This window comes from Symphodus melops, assembly GCF_947650265.1.
Source record: "Symphodus melops genome assembly, chromosome: 13".
Classification (NCBI taxonomy): Eukaryota; Metazoa; Chordata; class Actinopteri; order Labriformes; family Labridae; genus Symphodus; species Symphodus melops.
The window spans coordinates 24,090,503-24,117,156 of NC_136703.1; the positions used below are offsets into that span (position 1 = coordinate 24,090,503).

Below are 26,654 nucleotides of genomic sequence, written 5' to 3' on the forward strand. Positions count from 1 at the left end.
CCCTCTGTGTGATTGGGTGTTCCACTTTATGTGTGTGTGTGTGTGTGTGTGTGTGTGTGTGTGTGCGTGCACGCGCTTTGGTTTGCACCAGCATTTGCACATACATGATTCGCGACTGTGTCAACGTAACACCTGCTCCCGGGGAAATGGGTTTTGTAATCACAGGACAAGTTAACCTCGACACCACAGACTGCAGATGTTGTAATCCCTGGTGCTGTTCTGTCGCTGTTGATTTGCTTCGGCGCGAGCACAATCATCACCCTCATTTTAGGGGTTACAGTTTTCCCTAAAGCTTTGCATTATTAATCAATTATTACTTTGCACGCCCCGATATGAATAACAGAAGCTGCTGTGGTTTACACTCTGCTGGACGCAGGTGCTCGGGACTTCCTCCTTCATCCACAGGGGTCTCTCTCTCCTCTGAGTGTTGATGGTGTTTTTTTTTTGGTTGTGCATCACTGAACTGATGGAAACAAAGCTGTACTGCCAAACACTGTTTGACTTTGTCTGTCTGTGGGAAACACTCGAAGGGTTCCTGCTTCTTCCACAGCGCCGACGCAGCTTCACATCCTCCATCTTTAATAACAATAATAAGAAGTGCACAAAGATTGTTGGAACCAAAGAAGTCAGATCCAGATAGAAGCCCCGCCCACCGCGCCGAGCATGTGGATATATTTACCAAGAGGAGACGTCTTTGAAATGTCATAACTCATCAAACTGAAGGAGAAGTGGGATAAAGCAAATTCACTTTATACACTTATTACTTTTTATAATAATACTTGGTTTTCAGAAAAGCCTTATTTTAGGACACATTTAAAGTTATGGATAGATAGATAGATAGATAGATAGATAGATAGATAGATAGATAGATAGATAGATAGATAGATAGATAGATAGATAGATATCTTTATTGATCCCGAGGTAAATTTAAGTGATTATTGATGTCTAGATCATATTGCATATTTCATTTATTTTGGACTTTTAGTTTATTTTGGATTCATAAAGGGAAAAAATTAAAGGAATATTTTTGTTACAATTCTTTTTTTTTTTTTTACGTATAAGCCACAGTCTTCACATGTTCCTGAGATTTCTAAATATCCGCGGTGTGTGTTGGAAACCAGGATATTATTATTGATCATGTATACAGGGATATGAATGTGAGCATGTAAACGCCATATCCCGGGTACGATCAAAACCGGGATAAGGCTAATAACCGGGATACTCAAGTCCATGTAAACTCATTGACTTGTAACTGTGATCAACTTTGGCGGAGAAAAGTTAGCTATCCAAAGTCAAGTCGTAAAGAAAGTCTTTGTTGAGCCTCTCGGTCCTGAATGACAAAGCCCTCCATATTTTATGCAACTTGGAGGCGGGCAGATTAAGGCCCACAGCAGCGGACTTTGACGGACGAGTCCACTGGACTCACAGAGCCCATTTTAAGGAGCAGAAAACAAGAAGTCCTCACTCATGCGTTTCTTACTGATCAATATGCTAACTCGGGGAATGCTAAAATCGAGGCGGATGCTTGACAAAGATGGATAGATTTGCACCGTCCGTGAAATGTCACTGATTCAGTGGAGGATGTCACCTCCGGATCGCTCGGCTGTGTGATAAGCCTGACACATCAGCTTGGGCTGGAAAGTGGCGTGGAGCCACTCTCTCGCTCCCCTCTCCCTCTTTTTTCCCCTGTCAGAGCAGACGGATGACAACGACCACCACGGCTCCATGTCCGGTGGGACCCAGGTAAAAATGAACGCAATTAAAAAATGGATGAGTTGCAATCTGTTGGAGAAAAGTCAATGTGTGAGGTTTCGGGTGGTTAGCCACTCAGTGGACGCAGAAAAAATAAAAATCGGTAATTTTCAAGTGAGGGTTGTCAATCTAGATTTGATAGAAACACTCTGAGCGGCAGAAAGTCTTTTTTTTTATTATTATTCTGGATTCGTTTGTTATCAAAGCGCTTGTTTTTAATTTGCACAAAGTGATCAAATTCCAGCTGGTTAAATTACAAACGTAGCCACCTGGACACGGTGCGTTAGCTCCACATCCTCTGTGATATATTCAGACTGACATACATCACTTTGATTTCCAGCACATCAGACACTCCTTGCTGCAGATTTCACTGATAATGGGAACAAAGCTCTGTCATTTTCCATAGATAATGTAATGGCCATGGGGAATGAAGCCATAAAACTGGCAATAAAGGTTTTAATTTTACTGCCTTCCACCAGAATTTGACCCTTTGCGGCACCCATATTTCCTTATGCCTTGAGGCAGGCGCTCTGAGACTCCTCTCTCTATTTGTTCAGGATCAAAGGTCCGTCCAACAACAAGCAGCGCTGACAGGCTGCTTTAACGTGTGTTGGGCCCATCTATTGCACCGTGGGGAAGGTGAGAGAGGGGGAGCGTACTGTTTTGCTCATCACTTTTGTCAGAGCGGCTCATCTCTTGAGACTTTTTTTTTTGGGGGGGGGGGGACAGTTTGTGTGGTCAAAACAAGAGAGTCAACAGGAAAAGGGGGGCCAGAACAGCAATCACCACACTGGTGCTTAAAACCAACCCAGAGTTTAACCCGGGCCGTCAAATCGCCCACCCGTTTTCCCCCGTTCTGATGTTCACCTTTAGGCCCTTCTTGACTGATTGGCTTCGCTGTGCTCGGCCTCTTGTTGTTCCTACCTTCTCACTTCTATCCACTTCCTGCCAACAGGGATCATATCTCACATTGTATCCCAAAGACTTAGATTGTAATCCTGTTGTTTTGTGAAGGAGAAAAAAACACCAGCAGCTGACAGAAGACAAAGCACCATCCACCCACGGGATCCAGGGTAACTAATAGCCCAGGTCAAAATCTGTCCTTTTATTTATAATCCTCAACAGTATGAAATATGAAGAGGTAGATTGAGATGCATAACTTCAGTCCCTTTTTTTTGAAGCAGGAAGCCCTCAGACACCAAAAATGATGAAATGCTCGGGCTGAGAGGTAAACTATTAATAGACTCCTCCACCTGAAACTGTCACTGTGATCCCTGCTCTACAGCCCAGCATCCACACCCGCAGCACCTTTCAGGGACCTGTGAAGTGCTGCTGAGAAGGACGCCGGCATATGCCGAGGTGCACGCCGCACCTACAGTACAGAAGGCACGCTCATCCGGAGACCAGTGTCGCTCCATTATTGATGGACGCATGCGTGTGTCGCAGAATGTAAAGAGAGTGCGTGCAGATTCTTCAGCGGATAACTTCAAATCTGTTACCAAAGTGCTGCAGAGTCAAATAGAGGATGATAGTAAAAAAATAAATAAATAAAAAAAAGCACGGCTGCATTTTTCACGGCCGACTAATTAGCCGTTTCCCCTAAGAAGCCCAATAAGAGCTCTTGTGTGTGTCGCTGCCGTCTGCTGTGCATAATGAATAAAACGCTCATTTTAAATATTTTCGGGGACAACTTTCGGGGATGTAAATCAGCCGGCAGTGAAGTTATGTCAGAGGGAAAAGTCACTGCCCGTAGCGACCACATTCCACAAATGATCATTTATTACCCAACACTATTTTTAAGGGGGGAAAATGGCAGCCTCTCTTTGTCAAATCTAACAAGGGAATAGCTTTCAGGTGCTTACACCGCTATAACTCATCTCTGTGACCTTTTGAGCAGGAATTAGGGCACTTTCATCCTTGCTCAGGTGCTTGTTGGGGAGTCCATTAGCATTTTTAAAAAGTGCTGCGGAGTGTAAAGAAAAACAGGGAATCTTTCATGAATACGCCCAGTGAACTTTAGCATGTTGGCTAAATGATGAAAAATCGCCTCATAAGGGATTATTAAGAGTATCGCCACTGACTTTATTTTATAGCACGGCAGCTAATGAGACGGACTCGCTGTTATTTTGGTGTTTGGATCCGGTGTTACCCGACGGGTGCGTGGTAAATAAAGTTGCATGTATTCTGGACTTTGCACTTCCTTGTGTTTCTGGATGATTCCTCCAGAGCGGGTGGTTCTCAACTCGTGGGTCAGGACCCAAATGTAGGTCGCACAGCTGTGGGTCACGTACGTGCGCCTGCATCAGGGGAAAAAAAATCATGTCAAAAAGTCAACATGGTGCTTTTTCCAAACATGTTTGTTCGGTTCCTTTTTTTTCTTTTTTTGGTCCCGTCACATTTTGTGGATCAGCTGAGGTCCAAGCTGCACAGTTTCTGATTGCATAAATCCTACTGGTTGAATCATGTCACACACCCGGGTCGCCATTGTTCTGGTGAGTCCTGAGGCCAGACCAGTGGAGAAGCAGAACTCTAGAGTGCTCAGGCCACTCAGGGAGGTTACTGTCATGTTCATACTAAGATCAGAACTAACATAATATTATCGTGAATAATCAACATCAACCAGATCAGCTCAGACGGGACTCTTCACACCACCGACATTTTCCTCCATGCACGCATGCACGTCTCTTTATTTAGATTGTCATGACTCTAAATAATCCTCATCAGCTTCTTGCTGAATGGAAATCTGAACAAATACAAATTTAGCATCAGTTCACCTGAAAGCCGTCGGTTCACAGGGTCGCTCGTTGAGCCGACACACCTGATGTGTACTTCACCTGTGAGTTTGACGTGCACGCTTGTTGCTGTTCAGCGGTGAGGACGCGTCACGAAGACGAGGATGATTCCTGACTTTGTCTTTGTCCGTTCCAACTCGGCCCCTGCCGTTCATGAGCGTACACAAACGTTTCCGAGGACGTGACCGGGTGACGTGGGAGGCAGCCACGATGCACAAACGTATACTGCATCTCTGACCTAATATGATTTGAGGTCTATTTTAAAGCACATATTAAAAGAATTGATGACGGCCCCTAAGCACAGGCTGCAATCATGGATTCTTATTTCCTTTGTTTCAATTGTTCAGTTCCTCTTTTATCATTATTCTCAAATTCAACATGCTCCTCCTTCAGGGAAATTACACAGCCAACCGCCTGATCCCAGTCGAGGAGAGTGCGATTCAGCGCCAAGCAGACCAAATTAAACATCTGACTGAGATTGCTGCGAGAGACAGGAACGCGCAGTCTCGTAACCAGTTCTCTATTTTTGAAGCTTCTAAATAATTCATAGATAAAACAAAACACGGACAAATACCTCGAGACGTGTGCTACGCGGTAAGTTAATCCCACAAAATGAAATACAACTTTTATCTTGCAGCTCAAATTGAAGCAATACCGTGATATTAAAGTGTGAAAGGGAAGACAAACAGTGCAACAAATTACAAAATACCAGAGGGACCGCAAACGGTATTACAGAGGACAAGCAGATAGCATTTCACTTTCCAGTGTGGGACATGCTGTTTAATACTGTCCTTATTGTCAATAAATTGCAACATGTAAGCTAGTTGGAGTCGTATCAAATCACAAAGTGGATGTGTGATGAGTTTTTTTGGGGTTTTTGTTTTTTTTGCACAGTCAGAAAATCACACAAGACGAGCAAAAATGACTGATTTAAAAAAAAAAAAAAAAAAGGCTTCGTTGGAATCGACCAGATCCAAGGTCCTTCAGAAGTGGCAGATTGTGTTAAGATGTCAGACCTCCTGCTGTCTTCAGCTCGTTTTGTATTACCACTTACTCTGTGATCAAACGCAGGAATCTACAAAAAGGGGATATCTGAGTGCAAATATCATCTTTATGCGGCCATTACTTATTAATCTTTATGTTCATTCAGGGCCCACGAAGCCATGTCACCTCGATGTCCTCTGAAAGCCAACGGGCCGACACTTTGTCTTGGGTTACATGTTCCTCTGCTTACTGGAAAAGCAGGTATTGGAGATAAGAAGAAAGGTGATATTAAGTGTAGCCTGCAGCGGTGTGATGTGGCCTGCCAAGTCGAGGAGTGACGAGACGAAAGATGCATTTACAGGCGTGAACTCTCACAAACATATCTGATCCACCAGCCGGTCCTTTGACCTGCTCAGGGTCCTTCTGTAGAGATGAGTGTGGCCTTCTGTTAGCCACGGGTTTTTACAGGAAGTCACCTTGGGCCCTGTTTCCACCTCGTGTTTTTTCTATCTACTTTCAATGAAGAGAGAGCGTTCTCTGCGGACAGCCGCCGCCTGGAGGAGAAGCGCAGCGTCCAGCGCCTTTCCTCCCGAGCCTCTTTAGTGTTTGTTGAGTTTGTTGACGTCACCGGCAAATGTAAGATATTCTCGGTATTTTTGCCGCCTACGGATCGAGTCTTGCACCCACATCTTCGTGGCTCCGTGTCTTGAGAAAAAGAAGGAGAAGGCGCCTCAAAAGAAACCTTAATAAAAGAGCGGTGGGATCGGTTAAGTTTTCCAAATTAAACTGTTAATAACTCCACTGTGAGAACTAACATGGCGGTAACATGAATATTTGATTGAACAACGCTTTGAAGACTAAATGTTTTCCTGTGACAAATCTTTCCTCTTAATCTTCTATCACGTTTTTCAAATGATGCATTTAATCAATTCATCAAAATAACACAACGCAGGCGGAGGAACGATGAAATGAGCGGTTAGCTGTGGCTTTAAAGCAGATGTTTGTGACGCTTTGCTGAAGGGCTGAAGGGTGAAAGAGTGCGTGGAAAAACTTAGCTAAACTTAGCTTTAGCGTTAAAGAGGCTAAAACTCTTTTGGATGTGGTTGCTGTCAGATTCTGCTCATTATGAGAAATAACATCTTACTGAGAAGACATGTACAAGAGCCCGATGGATATTGGGGGATTATTGGAGCAGAGACCGATGTCAATAAGGGGAATAATCAGACACCGATACATCTGCCGATAACTTAAGATAACAGATATAAAAGTTTTCTGTTGATCCGTCAAATGCAGTTATCAAAAACTTGTGGATCGATACCGAAGAAAGCGAATCACTGTTTTGTTGTAATCCGTGTAGCGCCCTCTGCTGGTAAAGGAGAACTGCTAGTGTGATACAATGAAAGTCAAATAAAATGCTATTTGACTGGTGAATGATTCTCGTAATATCTGTGCATATCTACGATAACATTAGCCGATGCTGATAGTCACGAAATAAGCTAATATCGACGGTCCGATTTAATGTACTTCTCTGGCTTGATGCATTGAGCTCATTATTTAAACAGCTGAAACGTCCCAGATTATTTCCTGGTCTGACTTTTTTGTCGTTTTCAGCACTTCTTGATTTTCAAAGCTCATCTCTTGAGTTTGCGACGTGATGGGATATAGGTGTAATGCTTCCTCCGATAACCTCCGTTACATGGACTGCCTCATGGTAATAATGCGAGTGTGGAACATTTAGAGGCAGAGACGTAGAGCAGCATGCGAATGAGAGCACTTTATGGTTAATAGACTGTTTTGATCATCATATATAGGAGCTGGGAAACAGGTGCAGATGAAACAACTGGAACACATGGTGCAAGCCAGAAGCTCGGCACACCTGTTCCCTTCCTGCTAAACAGCCTCGCAGCGGATCGTCTCTGGAGCACGAAATAACTTCCAATATCACACACACGCACACGCACACACACACACACACACACACTCAAAGCAAGAAAACATTTCTCCAATTCTAATAGCACAAAGATGGAGAACAGACATTTGTTCCTTTTAGGGCCAATAGCAATGGTGATAAATGAAAGCAGGACTCTTTCTCTCTGCTGCTGGAAGATCTTAATGCGTTTTCCTTTGGTCTGTGTAGACAGAGCGCTCCGCAGGGAGGGAGAGGAGGATAAGTAACTATAGGAGGTGGTAATGGTGTTGGTATCGGCTGGTGTTGTTTGCCCTAGCTGTATTGAAGCGATGGTCCCCGAGGAGCCGGGCACGGGGAGCTGGGTTTGTCAACCTTGTCTGAGGGACTTAATATGAAAACAACACTAATGAGAACCATTTCCATTGCTCTGTTTATTTTCAGAGATGCATTGAGCGGGGCATACACACGGCTCAGTGATCGCACGTTGCGTTGCATTCATTATGGGGCCCTGGATGGGCTACTGATACATTACACACAAACACACTTATAATTGCATTTTTTTTTTTTTTTTATTGTTCGCTGCTACTTTTAATGCTGCTCTGAAGCAAAATGGGCTCCATCTGACCAAACACAATCATAAGGTTATGCATCCGCTCGACGTCTTTCATCCTTTTGGAAAACTGTGACTAAAAGCTTCAAATACAAGACGCGTGTATAAGACCTGGAGGAGGAGGAGGAGGCGTCTGTACCCCTACAGGAGATTCTATAGCATCTGAAGAGCTTTTCTCTTCATCAATAAATGACAAGCTTCAGCAGACAAGTATCATTTCCTCAAGCAAAATGAATCCTCCCGCGTCCATCTATTCACTCACAGACATGCCATTTTGAGAATCTCTCCAAAGTGACACTACTCCTGAGATTGAAACCACTATTTCATTGAGCAGAAAATTGCTATTGAATTTGGAGCTGAATAATTGGAAGCCATGTTCCGATGCAGCCCCCCGCAGAAAAAAAAAAAAAAAAAGCCCTGGTAGAGTTATGTTTTACTGTCACACTCAAACCAATGACATTCTGAAGCTGAGCGGCACAAATGGCGTGTTCGGGTATTGTCGGACGGGACATTGCTCTCCTTTTGTATACGAGCCAAAGCAAGCGAGGAGTTGGAGGGCAATTTGGAAAGGATGCAATTCCCTTTGATTTGATAGAGGGACATGGATGGGATGAAAGAAGGAAATATCAGCATTTTAAGGAAGGGAGGAAAGACGTCAGCCGTGTCCTGACATTTTCTCTGTTTGTCACCGGCTGGATGACAGAAACTCGTTACTCTTATTTTGAAATTAACTTCCTCTTGTTCACTTCATCATGCTTTTGCACTACTCACCACTGCACTATAATCTTGTTTAGTCTTTGAAGACTAATATGTTAAAGAGTAGTATGAGGTAGTTGAACACTATATTTTGATTCTGTGCAATTCTCCCTGAGAAATTCCCACTACATTAGATGGTGTGTTTATTTGGTTTGCATTAGATGGAGGTCCTTCCTGTGTCTTTTTTTGGCCAGACGTGATTCTGAAAATAGGCTTCTTTGTAACGTTTGTTAAAGGAAAAGAAGTTTTTCACTTTCAAATTAAAGGCCACTTTATGTTTACTTCTCAGTGGAAACAACTTTTCTTTTTCTTCCTTTTCTTTTTACAAAGATACGTCCTAAAAACAAAAAAAAATACAAACAGTTTTCAAAGCTGCCTTAGAGCTAAATGTATCGCTGCTGGTTAACAGAATATTTACTTCATTAGTCAAGCAGCCTGTTGTTGTTGTCGTCTGGTTTTAAGAAGTGAATATTTCAGTGATGTACATGAAGTCCTGATAATGTTTTGCTGTTTGAGTATCCAGCCTTAAAGTCAACACGTCTGGTTTCCTGTTGAGCTCGTTTCTGTTTATCCTCAGTCATCACAAAGTCCAGGCGGCTCCGCGGCGCTCCCGTGTCACCTCGGACGCCTTTATGTGTTCAGACCTGCACTAATGGTGCAGAACTGTCCAGTGACGCTCCTCGTGATTTCAATCAGTGGAGTTCAAAGTCTTGTCATGTCATGTAGCAGACATAAAACAAATTCAGTGTTTATGTGTGACATTAAGAGTTTACATGCAGCTCAGATGAAGGCGTCTCGAAGGCGTCTTCACGAGATTCACACAAATGAAAACAACCGACAAGAAGAACTGCGTTAGTGGCTCTTTATCTCTTCGCTCTATTTCTTGTGCTCAGCTTGGTGGCACCTCCTCCTCCTCCTCCTCCTCCTCCTCCTCTTCCCCGCCCCTCCCTTCATCCAGTGATCGTTTTGTGAACCCGTTAGCCTGTCATTGGTTTAGAGACTCCAAATGACCCTGTGTTTCTGCAGAAGACTCATTCATCCCCTCCCTCTCCCTCCCCAGGCCGCTGGCAATACTGATGACCGCCAGAAAGACACACACACACTCTTTCTTACAGACATTAGCACACACACACACACACACACACACACACACACACACACACACACAGAGGCACTGATGGCGGCTGTGGTTTGCTGGTGTAATGTGCTTTGTTGTGTGAAGGTATCAATCAGAGGGGAGCAGATTATTAGAGTGTCTGAAAGAGATCAAACAATGTTGCCGTCTGCACCCACACATGGCTGATTTACAGGCAGGCTGATAAAGTACTGCAGCTCTCTGTCAGGGGCTACATGACGGCTCGCCGCGCTCTTAGGATAAATTATTGCAGAGGCCCGCGGTAATGTCTCTCCACCTAGCAACCAGCCGCCCCAGCCGCTGCCAGGGGAGCCCTGCCTCGTCTGCCATAATGGCACTGTGTCCGGGGTCAGCAGTTACTGTATCGTAGCAGGATGGGGAGGGATAAGCACACACACATATACATATACACACACACACACGCGCGCGCGCTCGCTCGCTTGAATGCACGCGCTTGTGCACCAATTCTCGTTTGTCTCCACACCTGCCAATGCAAGCAATGCCGAAAGACACTCGGGGATGACTACAGGAGGACGGAGTGGACACAGGGGAGGCGCCGATGTCTCGCTACAATTTTTGCAGGAGAGCAACATTTTGAAAAAGCGACGCCAAGGCTCCAAACAAGACAACGCTTTAGAGAGGAGGGGAGGCCATTATCAGAATATAAGGCTTGGCAAAAACATTAAAGGCGGCCATTTGTAACAGTAAGTCTGATGTGTGATTGGCTGAGAGGCGACTGTGCAGACACATTCTTTCATACTGAGCTGCCTCCGTCTCTGTCCTTGGCCTGGATGAGAACAATCACCTCCCAGAAGGACGGGTCATCATTATGACTGTGGTGCTACTTCTACTGAAGGGCCATGACATGATAACCTCATATTATTACTTCTGTTGTTTTACTTTTATCTGAGGAAACTTTTCCAGATAGTTTAGAAGGAACACGTTATCTGGAGCTCATGTAGCCGAGCCCTAGCGGTTATGTCGCGTGCCACACGTACAGAGCCTACGGTCCCCGTCGCAGCAGCTCCTGGGTTCGAATCTGACCTCCGCCCCCTGCGGCATGTCCTCCCCTGAACTCTCCTCCCAGCATTTCATCCGAATTTGGGGGACGTTCGGTTGTTACCTTTGCTCAAAAACACAGAACAGAAGTAGAGAAATAATTCAGACAGTAGAACAGAGATACTAAAATAAGCAGCAGGTGGAATAATAATCTATGTACAAGCACAAATGACTCAAAGTATGGAACATAAAACAACAGGTTCTGGTACACAATGCTTGTCTATATTATTAGTATTCATCGGGTTCAATATGAACAGATTGCACATTTCATGTATCTATTCATCCTTCCGATTCATTAAAGGCCTAAAAAATTACATTTAAAAAAAAAAAAGATCCACAAGCTGCACATCGTTCAGAACAAGAGAAACAAACACGACTACTACTGATGACTATTTTGTGGAAGCTTTATTTTCCAGGGTGAACACCCAACATCACTGGTTCCTGCCACTATGACTCCATTCATCTGAATAAATGTGAACCCAACGTCTGGAACCAAAGCAGCGTCTGGATGACTTAAACGCTCTCCAAATCCACGGTTCATCTAAACATGGTGCCTTTTGTGTTTGTCCTTCATTACCGCTGTCGCACGGAAAGAGATTCTCTAGACCAATCAACGGACGGCGTGTGGGTCCAACTTCAGCCTATAGGGTCGGCTCGGTGTGCTCGACACCCCAACAGAAGCGTACCAAGAAATACAGGACGGTACTGATTGATTATTTTGGTCCCATTTCCAAATTTTACCCTGGAAACGGCAATAAGTACCGAACCGGACCGGACCACTTTTATAACTCGTCCTACTTTACTTTTTTTTGGCAGTCTAACGGGGACAAATACAGACGTAGTCATGACAACGCAAATAATTTAACTGATCCATTTTACAGAGCGAGGCAACATTTTCAGAGCCGTGCCGAAGCAGCCAATGGCAGAGTCACATGTCGAGATGGATGGACGGAAATCAAAATGAATAAGTCACCAGTCAGAAGTGGATTTCACTAGCAGATGACTATTTCATATCCCAGCGGCCTTTTATTTACTCAAGATGGCTTTTCTTTTTCCAGTGAGGTCGGAGGTTTCACACAAGGAAAGACTGAAAAAAAAAAAAAAAACTATACAGAGATGCTAAAAGATGGATGCTGTCGATTGAGCGTAATGAATATTTTACCAAGGCTTTCTCCATTAGTGCTTCTCCACAGCATCTTTGGATATAAAGAAATATATCGGAAAGGAAATGTGAGAAGTGAAAAACAAAAACAAGTGAAAAGAAAAAAAGTCAGTGGTCAGGAATTCAGAAGCAAGCTTTGGCGAAGTAGTCTGCCATTTTCACAGTGACTGGGTGATCGCCTCCACCCTGCCCCTCCACCCCCCCCCCCCCCCCCCCACCCCCACCCCCCCCATCCCTGTGTTATCTCGCTCAAAGCAGTGCCATCCTTCCATTGTAATAATGCCGCTTCCCAGCAGCCCTTGGAATGACCTTTCTTTAATTAACTGCATCTTGATGAGCAGATCTACATAGAATGTGAAGGTTAATTAATGAAGTATCACTGCTTAGTCTTAAAACCATCACCTAGCGGATGACAGCCTGCCCACCACTCTCAATTTTACCCCCCGATCTCATTAGCAATGGTCGGCCAACGGACAGCTCAGGCTCTGGCCAGTGGATCTCAAGCAAATTGTATCAAAGCCAGGCCGTTTGATATCTTTCATATGGCTGCGTACAGCCATATTCTGACTCTACACTTTAAATAATATATGAGGAATACTCACAAATATGCACACACACTCTTGCATCACATTATGTGTCTGTGTTTTTTTTCTTTTCTTAAGTATGAATGTAGTCTGCAAGCGCATAAATAATTCAAATGAAGGTAAAATAATATTTCAATTAAGATCCATGTAATCTGTTTCCTGCTGCAAAAAACATGACGGATGGTGATGGATAATTCTTGTAGTATTGCACAGTTTCATCTTGATAAGCTTTCGGTTTCCGTGTGATTTCGTTTCAGGGCGCACTTCAGCGTCGCTTATCGTTGCCATTTGGAAAGAGGATCCACATCCAGAACATGTTGCCCAACTGCTAAAAGTGTCTCGGTGTGGCAGCTTGAGCTGGTAAAAGATGGGCCGATGATGACCCGAGGTCTACAGTTACAGCACATTTCCCCAAACTGTCTGTGCTCACGCAGCTTTTTTTGTCTATCTGTGATCTATCACAGGCGAGCAGGAGGTGAGCTATCGCCTCAGTATGCACAGCACTTAGAGCACAAACACTCGGCGGACATGTGACATGATCCATCACCATGGATGCGAGCTTTGTGTTGCTGTTGATTGCAAGGTTTCCCCTCCTGGGTATGGCAGGCCAGGCGAGCCACCTGGGCTCATTTACCTCCCCACCTGGCCCGGACATTGGAAAATGAGAGAGAAAGGATCTAAGATGACTATCCTGGGCTGGATTCTCTGGCTCTTTTTAACGTTGAATGAGAAGCACAGACAAAAGGCAGAGCTTTTAGAATCCATTCACATTTGACACACGACTGGATTGTGTGCAGATTTTTAGTGTTCTGTCTCGGTCTTAAAGATTTTCTTTTTAAAGCTTTGGTTTTTCCTCCGATGAACACAGACACTAGTTTGAATTGTTTTCATTGCTGAACGTCTCTTTTTTGGTAGAAGCTAGAAAATGTTGGCACCGCAGGCCTTGACCCCAAGTTGGAAACCAATTCCCACAGAATATTACTGAACCCGGTGTAAATAAAAGTTTTAATGATTCTGATTCCAGGCTGGTCACATTTTTCAATATTCAGATTTTGTTTTCAGTATAGAAAATAGCACATCTTTATGGTCAAAAAAAATACAGAAGATTTAAATACTGACATGTGTTCAGTCATGTTTTTAACCTAAAGCAGAGAAAGAGGTCGCTGCTGCACAAACACATTGCCAACATATTGGTGCAATATAGACGACATGCAGCGTTCATGTTTTTTTTGGTAATTGAAAAACAAAATCACCGAAACGTCTCGTTTTTTTTTTCTCCTGGAATCGATATCATGTAATTTTTAAAGCTATCATCCAAGTTTAAAATTCTCGCATTGGAACAACAACCTCATGCCTTATCTGATTCACACCATCATTACTGTTTGCAAAACTTCAAATGCAACCAACAACATGTTGATGCAGTTATTAAAGGACTGTAAGTTAATAAGGAAAACTGGGATTCTGTGTGAAGACTGAAGACATGTGGTGACATATTGTTGCTCTTAACATACTTTTCTTTAAAATTCTGATTCACAATGACGAAGCCACGTCACGTTAGACGGAAACAACTTCAAGCCAACGTCAGCTTGGACGTTCAAGAAATGGCCGCCGTCTTCCAAAGTCACATTTCAGGACTCGTGTGCTGCTTTGTTCACGGTCTCAATCTCTTCAGGCATTTTTCTCCGGATGGCGATACACTTTGATCTCAGGCATGATGATTTGGTCTACAGTTCTATCAATATGATGCAAAGTGTCTGCAGGCTTATATGCATGGTGTGCATTTTTACCGACACCTTACACAGTCTGTAAGTGGCTGCTGCTGCTGCAGCTGCTGCTGTGTTATATAAATGTAGATCTCCATTAGGAAAGTGTCTCTCTGTGTTTTCCAGCTCTTAGAAAAATGACTGAGGCTCTCTAGGTAACCTTGCTTTAGCCCCTAAAGTCAGAGTCTTAATGCACAGCTCGACTTTGGGAGCCAGTGGAGGCACAAAAACAACATCCACATGACAGCAGAGTCTTGACAAGTGCGTGTTCATCCTTCTCATCCGCTATCTGCAGAATAAAGAGTAAAATATGACAGACACCACGGCCATGCAGCTAGCCCATGAGGAAAGCTACCAGTCTCTATTTGTGTCTGTTAGTGCTGCAAAGTTATTGATTCGAACCGTTTACCACTACAACCGTTTGACAGCAGACACAAGCACGTATGTAAAAGCTGACATGGCTGACTTTGTGACAAGCTAACAAAGAGTGATATCCCCCTGCTGTCTCTCGCTGCCGTCTGCGTGTTTATGGAGAGAATAGTCTGGAAGTTTCTCCACCTGTGCTGCTCCGTCTATACCTTGTTTTTTATCCACACTGACAATGATTTCCAAGCCTCATTTATGGATCAAGTCATGAAGAGAGACAGAGTTTTGTTTCCCATAAATTGTTAAGCTTTTTGGCAGCGTAAACTCGATCCCTAATTGGTGTAGCTTTTTTTGCTTCCACTGATACAGTGTCACACCTTCACTGATGACTGTCAGGTAAACTTTCCATATAGAAGTATTTCTCCGCTGAAGCGTCTATCTGATTTCCCTTTCAGCGCCTCGAATGACACCCCGCTAAAAGCTGGCACAATACGCTCGCCGCACACACAAGCGGTTGTCACCAAAGACAACTTGAGGAGAAGCGAGTGTTTTTGAGAGTTTGAAACAAAATAGCTGGTGCAGCATTTCCCCGTTTCCGTCTGAAATCCTTGACACCAGAGGATTTACAGTGAAGTGAAGTGAGGTGGGTGCCGCACAGAACAAGCTGTGGGGGCTGAGTTAGCTGGAGTGGGAGGGAGGGATGGGGTCCACACACTACACTCGTGCTGACAGGGATCCTCCCTGTAGCGCATGCTTTTTTTTCCATTAGTTCTTACTCACTCTCTTGCCCTCCAGACCCGCAGAGTGAGGAAGATTTAAGTGGCCAGTCAAGTGAAATCCCCAAGGTTTGGCAGGTGTGAGGTCTGGCTTCATTATCTACAGACACCTCTGTCCAATTATGAGCCTTTCTCCCTCTGTGACGATGATGATGCCACATGTGTGTGTGTGTGTGTGTCTCTAAGCATACAGTATGTGTGTGTTACCTCATTGTTATCTGTCTAACTATCAAGATTGCCTCCTCCCTTGTGACATCATTGACAATTTCACACACACACACACACACACCGATGTAAGTCTGCGCACACACATTCACACCTCATGCACGCACATACATGCACAGATCTTTTGTTTAGATTAGGGTCCAACAGTCGGTGGTATTATGGCCCCTATTGGTCTCTCACACACAGATTTATTTTAAATGTGTGTGTTATAGAAGTGTGTATAGAAAATGTCATCTAGAAGAAAATGACTGATATGGGATCTTTGGGGCCAATATTGATACGGGGGGAGGGACAATAATCTGGCACCTATTTTCTTTCGTAGATCTTTTTTCCAATCTGTAGAGATCGATGCAAATCAAACACCTGTGATTGAAGAAGACAAGATGATCAATCGACTGCAAAGTAACTGATCGAGTGCGTGCATCTTCCGCTTCACACGCTTGCTTGAACATGTAAATTGTAATCCATACAGCGCCCTCTGCTGGTGACAAAGAACTGCTAGTGTCATACAATGATGTGCAAATAAAATGGTATTTGACTGGTGAATAAATCCAGTAAATATCTGAGATCAAAATAAGCTGACACCGATATCGGCCGATATTATCGGCTGGCTGATGAATCGGTCGGGCTCCACAAGATTTAGAAATGGTCATAAGGTCATGTTCTAGTGTTCCACAGAGCACGTACTAACACGAGTTTCCATATGTATGCAACTCCATTTGAATTTTATTTATCATGCTACTCTTTTATTATCTTTTCTTCTTTTTTTCTTTTACTCATAGTTGTCATAGTTTTGAATTTCCTTGGGGATCAATAAAGTATCTATCTATCTATCTATCTATCTATCTATCTATCTATCTATCTATCTATCTATCTATCTATCTGTCTTGAATTTCTTGTCGTTGTCAATTTTAACTTTGACCTTCGACTTTTAGTGCTCCGTACTCTCAGCTCTCTGCAGAGCATCACAGCTCAGCAGACTGTGGTATGCACGAGTATTTCCAAAAAGGAGAATTGGTTTAAAAAAATAAATAAATAAAAAAAAACAGAAAAATGAGTCATATGTCAGAATGATGCACTATCCATACAGAAAAGTATTTTTTTTCAATCACACTCACAAGTTTAGCCAACCAGCTTCACTGAATTTATCACCCTTAAAAAAACAGGGATCAGGTGTAGAAATCCAAAAACATCAGGCGCTGGTTTAGATTTAGTGCTGAGGGTCCAAAATATTTAGTCCCTGACTTCAGTTCCTTCTCGAGAAGTGGAGCAAAGCAACACCTGAAACCTACTTGTGCAATAATGTTAATGATGATCAGGCCCCAGACTCACTATAAAGAAAGCCAAGAGCCAACGATAAATTAGGCACAAACCATCCTGTGATCAACTGTCCTGCTGCTTTTTGATACATCTCCACGGCTTCTCCATTTTGCTGACCCACTGGTTCCAAAATGTCAGCTGCTGAAAACTGGAGCACTGCCGTGTAAGCTGCTTCAAACAAGCACAGGGATTTCTTCTCTCTAGCCTGATTTTGGACACCCCCTGCTGCCACCGAAACAAAATACAAGCCTGCACACAAGTACCTGCCTGGCTGGCTTGGACTCCATTACAAATACTTTTTATTCACATTCAAAAAACGCTCTGAATTAGGGGGAGACAGATTTTTATTTTTCTTCCTCCAGGTTACATTTTACAGCCACTAAAGCTGGAATGACACACTTCTAAAAAAAAAACGGGAACTTTCCAGAAAAAGTCAGAATAAAAAATGCTCGGCACATTTAACGACAGTTGTAATTGTATCTTGATTTAAATCGCAGCATGTTTCTTACAGGCTTGAATACTCTCCTCCTGAGGCTGTGTCCTGCTATTGTCTCTGAAGCCACATGTACCCTCTCCTCTCTGCTTAGCCTGCACTCATCTGCAGCCCTATCATCTGCATCAGTTGGCAGATACAAAGAGCATAGCGCTGTTTTGCGTGTGAGCGCATGTGCGCCTTTTGTGTGTAGCACTGCTGCACTTGCTCACAAGTATCCGTGTTTGTGTGTGTGTGTGTGTGTGTGTGTGTGTGCACTTTGTCTTTTTATATGATAGAGTGGGAGTGTTGGAGGCATCTGATGGTTCCCAGACTTTGGCTCTGTTTTATCTGATGCTGTGATGGCAGCTGTTGACCAAAGGAATGCATACATGTGTGTATAATTTGTCTTATGGCTCTAAACAAACACGGAGGACTCGGGACATCTTTTACCCGTTCGATTTGATGAGACACAAACAGAGAATAGCAACGTGTGTTTGGTTTTTCTTGATTGTAATTTGGAGGCGGCCTATAAATAGAAAGGACCGCAAAAGTAATCACATAACACAGTATTCTCTCAGATGAGTGTGTGTGTGTGTGTGTGTGAACCGATGCAGGCTAAAGCATGTCGCATCCCAGCCCTGAACTCACCGTGCGTTGTTTGCTTCCTCTTAATGATAATCATCTCAAGACTGGCAGCAGCGAATGAGCCTCTCCTGAATCGCAGAAGAAGAAGAAAAAAGGACATGAATTAATAATGAGCAAAATTACTCAAACTCTGCACACCACGACCTGCTGCAGCACGGTGAGCAGCGGGCCCTAAGGTGACATAGCTAGATAAATATTTTATTTCTAAATATGATTTCGGGGTCCTGAGTCTGTTGTGGGAGACTCGTGCACAGGTGACTGTAGCACACGGATAAACCATTAAGCTAAAAGGGGAGACTTGGGATCCGTCTGCGCCTCTTGTCTGGACTGGATGGAGACTCAGAGATCAGTGTGTGTGTGTGTGTAACAGGCAGCCAGCTTCTGAGGCTTCCCAGTGAAGTGAGTAGACGGTGTTCTTTGGGTGCCCTCAGGTGGAAGCCTGCTATAATTGCTGTTGACAACCTACAAGTCATTGTGCAATTAAAGCATCTGCCGCTCCTGTGTGGCAGCGGGCTGTGATGCCTTGTGACAGCTCGTAGCCATTAAGCAACTGTAAGCAGCTGGCGTGCCTCGGTGGGGGAAAATAATGTGACAGAGCCACTCCCCCCCCCCCCCCCCCCTTTTTTTTTTGTTGCCCTTGTCTCATTGGGGAAAAGAGGGCCATTGCATCACTCACAGGATTCTCGGCCATATCAATAAATGTGAATCTACAAATGAGAACCGACACAGCTGGATGTCTGAACGATAGTTTGGTTTGGAGAAAACACAGATGAAAAAGAGCTTATTGTTTTAAGGGGGGGGGGCTATCGTGGAAAAACTGCCACTAGCATGCAGCGAGCTGATGCACCACTGAAGCAGTACAAGAATCTGAAATCTGATCTGATAGACAAGGTACGACACAGGATCAATCATAGAGTCAATTAAATGTTTTTTTATGCTTTTATATGAAGTTCACTAAGAGCTGCAACAAGTAACCAGGAATGGAAAGTAGGTAAAAAGAAAACATTCAGGGTGACCAATAACATCCCCGCTTCACCTGTGACAGAATATGCTGCTTCCCTTCGTCATTTATTTAAATATAATATTTTTCACAGGGACACAGTTGTCTTGTAAACAGTGTGTATTTATGTGATTGGGCTACACACTAGTGCTGTCACAGTTCCTGCTTTCCTCCCTCTCTCATTAACCAGTTAGTGACGATTCACTGTGCGCAGGAGTGTATTTAACTTTTTCACACCTGTACTGTTTGACTGTGAGGAAGACGCAGTGTGAGGAAACGTTAGCCCTTTGCCCCTTTATTCAATTTGCCTGAAGTGATTTGTTTCGCTCCAGTGTTTTCTTTGCTTCTTGTCTTGAATTATTTCTCGTGCACTATTATAACTTGTACTTGCATATAGCTCTATTTGTCTCCTGCTGTCAGTCAAATCACCTTCCACTTATATCTTCAGTCTGCTTTATCTACTTTGTATTTCATGTCATATTTTTTGCCTACCTTTCTCTGTCGAGCTATAGCTGTGACTTTGAATCGCCCCCAGAGACGGATAAAGTTTCTTGACTTGAATTGATGAACATTTTCTCCTTTTTCAGGACATTGTCGAGACAGAAAAGTTAATTTATAATAGATTTGGTATCAGTCTTATTGACATTTTATTTGCCCTTGTACAGATACACTGCTGCAGTGTCTCCTCTCTAAAAAAGGACCGATAACTGTTAATCATTGTCACACTTGTCATGTGGATTTCTTCGCCACATGTGTGAAAATCGAACACAAAAAAAAACAGATTTACAATTCTTTTGATTGTGTAACATGAAGTTTAAATCAAAGCACAGAGCACACTGGGCTGCTCTCCACTGCTGGAGAGATGACATGAGTCTTTCTTTAATTAAGCCATCTCTGAGTCATGTGTCTGTCACATGTGAGAATGTGCTCTTTGATGTACGTTTAAGTGTATTGACTTTGTGGGGGATTTATGTGCAAATGATTTTCACGCTCTTCGGTCAGATCTAATTATTTATTTACTTATCTCCTTTTCATGTCCTGTCTTTCTCTTGACCGAGTCATCAATTTTCAAAATGCCCAAAGAAAACATACTTCCCCCCCCCCCAATATGCCATAAACGGTTAGTGTAGCCTACATTTATCTGAATATACAAGGACGATCCTGACAGAATCAAATCCAAAGAAAGCAGCAATCAACCAGTCAGATGCATGAAGGCAGGCCCTGAAAGCCCCTTCAGTATGTGTGTGTGTGTGTGTGTGTGTGTGTGTGTGTGTGTGTGTGTGTGTGTGTGTGTGTGTGTGTGTCTGTAGGCACGCAGCTCCTGTCTGTCTCCAGAATTTGCTGTTTCAGCAGGGAAGGAATCAGTCCTGTGCCTTTGCCGTGCAGGAAAGTCAGCGTAAGGAAATTCCTGAGCTTCACAGTGGCAATCAGGCAGTTAAGGACCTGCCAGTGAAAATGGAGCTGTATGTCAGTCACTTTCATGGCTTATTCACACCAGCACAACTGCTCTGGCATAAAAAAAGAGGCTTTCTCATTCACTCACCCCAACAACCTCGTAAATTGCCCTTAGCTACTTGAAAGACGGCAGTGTATGTTTAAGTGTCTTACGACAAAGTGCCATATCTGGTGCCTAGACCTCTCAGAGGAGTCATACTTTCAAAAGTCATTCCAGGTACCACAGGAAGTGCTACCTCGATTTATTCTTTAATGTCCAGAAAAAGTTAGTTGTAATGTTAAATAATTCATAAAAAAAAAATCATAATAATAAAATAAAATAAAAAATAATAAATACCTTTTTAGTTCACTTAGAGGCCTTTTAAAATACGCTTCCACTTCGACAGGTACATTTGTCCTGCCCAGGCGTTGTAAGGATGAGGACATCCCTGAAATTTCAATTAATAGAAAGTCAAAAGTTACTTAAAGTTAAAAAAAATTAATTTCAGTAGAGCTTTTGTTCATTTCAAAGGAATTCAAAATGCATTTCAGGACATATTGGGCCAACGTTAGGAGTCCAATCAAAGCAGCGGAAATGCTGCTTTCAAGTACCGGTAAATGACGTTTTACATAGTCGTTAATAATAACGTTTGCCCCTTTAAAGTTTTTTTAAATATTTTGTTATTATATGACAACCTTTTTACTTACTTTAGTAGAAATAACACAACAATAAATGCACTTTTGTTGTTTGCTCTACCATTGTAAGAGGTTGGATTTTGTATTTTCCCATAATCTTAAACGCAGCATGTGACGTCTCTCGGACGGAGCACGTTTGCACCCGCTGCCGTAAACCCAACGTAGCACGTCGTAAAAAAGAAGAGCTATCGTTGTTTTCAAAGTAGTGGGCTGTTATGTTCACTGATATCCGGACTCTGTTATATTTTAAATGTTTATATTGTGTTCGTCGTTATGCAGGATGCCTATTCAGTCGAGTCGGTGCACTTTAACAACATGGTGGACGTCGTGTAGGCTCCCAGGAGCCAGAGAATGAAGGAAAACCTTCAGCAAAACAAGCACGACAATGGCAACATACAACGCCGAAGGTAAAGGAAAACTGTTATTCAATAACTGCATACCTTTCTATAATGTATCTGCAATGTCTCAGTCGTGATTTTGCCTGAGTTTCAAATGAACTTCCGGTTGTAATGATGGGTTTCTGTTTTGTTTTTCTTGTGAAGTGGCTGCAGGTCATTCTGTCTTGGTGGAGGTGAGCCCAGACATCCACATCTGCGGCTTCTGCAAACAGCAGTATAATAATTTTGAAGTGTTTCTTGCCCACAAGCAAAATGGATGCTCTCTGCCCACCTCTGACACGTCATGCACAACAACAACAACAACCACACTTCCAGGTAAAGTGCATTGCTGCTGGGTCACTAATCTAAACACATGCAATACTGATGTTAACAACCAGCATGTCTTTGTGCCCTGTCCTGCTGTCCTGCTCAGATCCAAGCACTGAGTTTGTATTTGAAGAAACCTACCAGTCATGTGTGAGGAGAGGTGTCAAAAAGATCCTGACCAAAGCACAGAAAACACCTTCGAAAAAATTAAAACCTGCCCTGACTTCAAAGAGACACAGCTGCTGTTTCTCAGGTCGGTGCCTCTCGCTGTTTATGACTGTAACACGTTCCTTTTTTTTTTCTGTACTTCCTCCCCTGTCATTAACCTTTATTTATCTGGGACACTTTTAGATGAACGTTCAACATGTACGCTGGCTACACACACACACACACACACACATTTTAAAAAGCACTATGCTGATTTACAGGTTGCACTTTTAAGACACAGTATGGCCAAAAAGACATGGAGCGGCATCTTAAAACCCACACTGGTGAGTCAAACCCCTGCCCTATTTAATTTATGCTGATTGACAAGATACTGACGTCTTTTTTTCTGTTTCTTTTTGTTTCCACATCCTCCTTCCAGGTGAGAAGCCGTTTGAATGTGAGCTGTGCCACAAGCGCTTCAGTCGACGGGACAAGCTCAACATGCACAGCCGGTCGCACACGGGCGAGAAGCCGCACAAGTGTAAACTCTGTACGTATGCAGCAGCAGACAGCAGCAGTCTGAAGAAACACCTGCGTATCCACTATGATGAACGGCCCTTTAAATGCCAGATCTGTCCGTACGCCAGCCGCAACTCCAGCCAGCTCACTGTTCATCTCCGCTCACATACTGGTAGGTTTTCAAACATCTGCAGTTGCTGGTGTTTTTTTATTTATTTTTATAAACTGTACTGATTTCTTTTCTTGTTTTGGTTTCCAAAGGGGATTCACCTTTCCAATGCTCACAATGTGACGCGAAGTTCAAAATCAACTCCGACCTGAAGAGGCACATCCGGATCCACTCTGGCGAAAAGCCGTACAAGTGTGACTTTTGTGATTACCGCTGCGCCATGAAAGGCAACCTGAAATCTCACGTTCAGATCAAACACAACTCTGGGGACTCCCTCAAATGCGTGCACTGTGACTTTCAGTGTGCCAGCAAGACTGCGCTGCGACAACACACTCGAGAACACCAACCGGTTCAGCCCATGCAGTGCTCAAAGTGCACTTACTCCTGCACCAGCAAGGGGGCGCTCAAAGTCCACGAAAGGATCCATTCAGAGGAGCGGCCCTTTAAATGTGACTTCTGCAACTTCGCCTCCAAGCAACGCAGCAATCTGGTCATCCACAAAAAGAAGTGTCACTCAGATAAGCCGGAGAATGGCAGCAGAGGAAAAGGTGGTAAAGACGGAGCGAAGAGTGGAGGAGGTGATCCTCCCAAACCAGTGGGCTCCAGGTATCGGGCAAAGCTCGAAGCAGCTCGAGCTTTCTGCTGTGACTCGTGCAACGCTTCGTTTGTGAGGGAAGACTCTCTGCGGAGCCACAAGAAGCAGCACAGAGAGAGTCAGAATGTGCTGCAGCTGCAGACCTGTACCCCACCCGATTCAATCACAGCGTCACAAAACAGCACCCATCTCCAAGTTCCTCCCCACTCTGACTCGATGGCTCCTTACGGCAGTGCACAGCTCAAAATAATTGTATCTCACCCTCTCAGCCAGGAGAACACCTTAATCCCTGCTGCTGTGGATGCTCAAGCTAAAACCAATATGGTTCTGCTCAGCCCAGAAAGTCAGGACATGGTGGTCAACTCTATGATCCATCAAGTCAACCTTTTAGCACCGATTCAACCCCTGGGCTCCTCCCAAGCTGCAGAAGCCACAATTGAACCTCAGGCGGTTCTTTTGACACAGCTCGCTCCGGACGACAGCAGCAACCAGCTCCACCAGGCGCTGCTGCACACGGCCATAACGACTCAGGACTCCATCAGCGGCTCGCAGACTTTCATCACGACCTGCTCTGAACTGGAGGGACTCAACGCTCTGATCCAGGAGGGCGGCACAGAAGTGACAGTGGTGACAGAAGGGAACGCGGCCATGGTCATGAATCCTCCCGACATGGTGTGCGGCACGTCGGAGGAGCCGGCGAGGACAGTTCAGGTCCGGGAGAGTGCCTTAACCTGTGAGGAAAGCGCGTTGCTCGTGCCGAACATCACTCTGAGCAGTCAGAACATCGTCATCCACAACGTTCCTCTCATAGTGTCTACACAGCCTCAGCACAGCGTGATCGAGCAGCTCTCTTCTCACACACTGTATTCTGATTCACACACACTTGAATAAGCAGAGGATTTGGTGTCATTTCTCTCAGAGTCAAAGACTGTTAACTGCATCATAAGCTATTTCTTCACTAGTAAGATCTCTTAGGACTGAGGTTATGTACTGTATGTGCAGGCCTTCATCAACATGTTTTTCTGACCAGATGTTTCATCATGAATTACTCAAGTAAAACATACATTTTACTTTGGAATTAATTTGTTGTTGTTGTTGTAGCAGTTTGTGGTTTATTTAGACTTGTGTCGTGTTCAGCTCTAAATCACGACAATTCATCATCTCATGCTCTATTTATGTGTACTTTGTATACATCAATTGAATTAATTGTTCGGTTTCAGGTTACATCTTATAAAATAGGGGGAAAAAAATAAAGAATGGAACAACAAACCTTACTTGAAATTATATGTCTGTGCCATGAATTTCTCCGTTTTGTCCAATAGGTGGCGGCAGAGTTGTACAAGTAACAGGTAAGTTCACTCTGAGCTTTGGGGTACCGCTGTCTTTAAGTACTGATTCTACAATATCTTGATGCGCAGCTTGAAGGAAATTATTATTTCCGAAGTCAAAGTTCTGAATCTGAAAAGTGGATGTCAGTTGTAGGAAACATCAGACTGAATATCAAGGTTGTCTTTTCTGAAAGGCATGCCTCTGTCCCAATGGATTTTCAATAAAGTGCCTTGAATCTATGTTATTGTGGCCATTTTTACACTCAGACATCAGCACTTAGTATCTCCAGAGTGAAGGCTGCACCTTTTAATAGGAGTCTCTTATGAACAGGTGACCATTGATTTCTTCCCCGTCCCTCAGCACTAATGGCTCCACTGATGCAGACTCCTACTTTGTTTCTGCTTCAGCATGGCCTCAAACTCCATATTTGTTTGTTTGTTTTTTTTGACGAATCCAGCATTTAAGTTTTACCCAGAGTATGTCGTGTGCTCTACTTTTAAGTGCTAAAAATCATTCGTTAAATGGATAAACTCTACAAGACTAATAGAAGAGGACTAAAAAGACAAGAATACCACTTTAGATTTGGCCCCATATAACTCTATAAACTACCATTAAGATGTAATTTTTGTGACAACTACTGTTTCTGCTTGGCTTTTACATTTTTAGGGTTATCCTGTACTTTTTTACTTCATTGTCTTAAAGCTTGCACTCAAGCAAATTTGAAGAGTAAAGAACTATTTGAGGAAAAATACCTCAAAATGTTTTTGAATTCAGTTAGCTGTGAAAATGAATAAATGTCTTGTTTCTGTTATATGTGAAGCTCAAGCAAGCACACTCAGTTAACTGATTGGTGACAGAATATAATGTCCATGCTTCTTCTTACTGTAGGTAAGACGGGAACTTAATCATCAATTTTAAATGAATGTAATTTGAAGTGATATTTTGAGGTAGGCTACTGGTTGGCTGATTCCATCACTTTGCAAGAAGCTAGTTTAGCTGTTTCATGTTGTTTTCACCATTTCTGTCCAGCTAAGCTAAACATTTGCTGGATTAAACTTCTCTTGTTTAGTTGGTCCTCAATATATTATATATTGTATTGAGTTTTAAACTTGTGTTTTGAAATGTTATGCACCTTGACAGTTAACTGCCTTGTAGCCTACATAACAGTTTGCTGTGGATATCAACAGAAATTAATTGTAGTAGCAATTTTGTCCTTTGGCCAAAGTAGTGTAATTTAACTGTTAACGTGACACATCTGAAATGCTTTCAAACAAGAGTGTGATGAGGTTTACCAACTATTTAAATCTTAAAAGTTTGTAGCCCTTCAAATTTAAATTCGGTGGGAATATTTAGAAGATATTGCTCCAAACTATTCACTTGAGTCATATTGTGCTTGCTAAAGCTTCTCTCACTTCATTGTGAACACCCCCCTATAGAAGTTAAGGAACATGACTCAAATGAATAGTGAAGAACGCAGTCTATTCATATTGTTGGAAGTCTTTGTCGGGTCACAACTGGGATAAATTATGCCCTCGCATTGTCAGTACCTGCACTCCAACTCACATTCATATTATAATCACAGCAGTCATCCTTGGTGTCGGCGCTGACCCTTTTGAACATTTTGTGTGTGATCCCAGGACTAAAGTATCCTCTCCTGATCTTCAGGTAGAAATGGAAAAAGAAAAAGCACCTGAAATTCCATTATGCATGAAGATGAGCGCTATGTGAGAAAAAGCCAGGAGTGCTGT

At 43.3% G+C, this 26,654-nt stretch overlaps 1 protein-coding gene and 1 long non-coding RNA gene across 4 annotated transcripts in view; one reads left to right on the plus strand and one right to left on the minus strand.

Moving 5' to 3' along the window:
• The window catches only part of LOC306833777, a 64,219-nt gene extending 42,887 nt beyond the window's left edge, over positions 1-21,332 (minus strand). For both annotated transcript variants that reach the window (XR_013780417.1, XR_013780418.1), the window contains exons 1-2: positions 21,106-21,332; positions 18,317-18,381 (exon numbers count right to left, since the gene is read on the minus strand). This is a non-coding gene — a long non-coding RNA (uncharacterized lncRNA). The remainder of the gene's footprint in view (positions 1-18,316; positions 18,382-21,105) is intronic.
• A 228-nt stretch (positions 21,333-21,560) lies between these two features.
• On the plus strand, positions 21,561-25,144 carry zfp64 (zinc finger protein 64 homolog (mouse)). 2 transcript variants are annotated; one of them, XM_079359288.1, is made up of 7 exons: positions 21,561-21,850; positions 21,986-22,014; positions 22,090-22,156; positions 22,254-22,400; positions 22,576-22,638; positions 22,734-22,985; positions 23,075-25,144. In XM_079359288.1, the coding sequence occupies exons 1-7, from the start codon at positions 21,829-21,831 to the stop codon at positions 24,466-24,468; spliced, it is 1,974 nt and encodes a 657-aa protein (XP_079215414.1). In that variant the 5' UTR covers positions 21,561-21,828; the 3' UTR covers positions 24,469-25,144. The 2 variants fall into 2 exon arrangements, with proteins under 2 accessions (XP_079215414.1, XP_079215413.1); XM_079359287.1 differs by having other exon boundaries at positions 21,986-22,156.
• Positions 25,145-26,654: the final 1,510 nt, after the last annotated feature.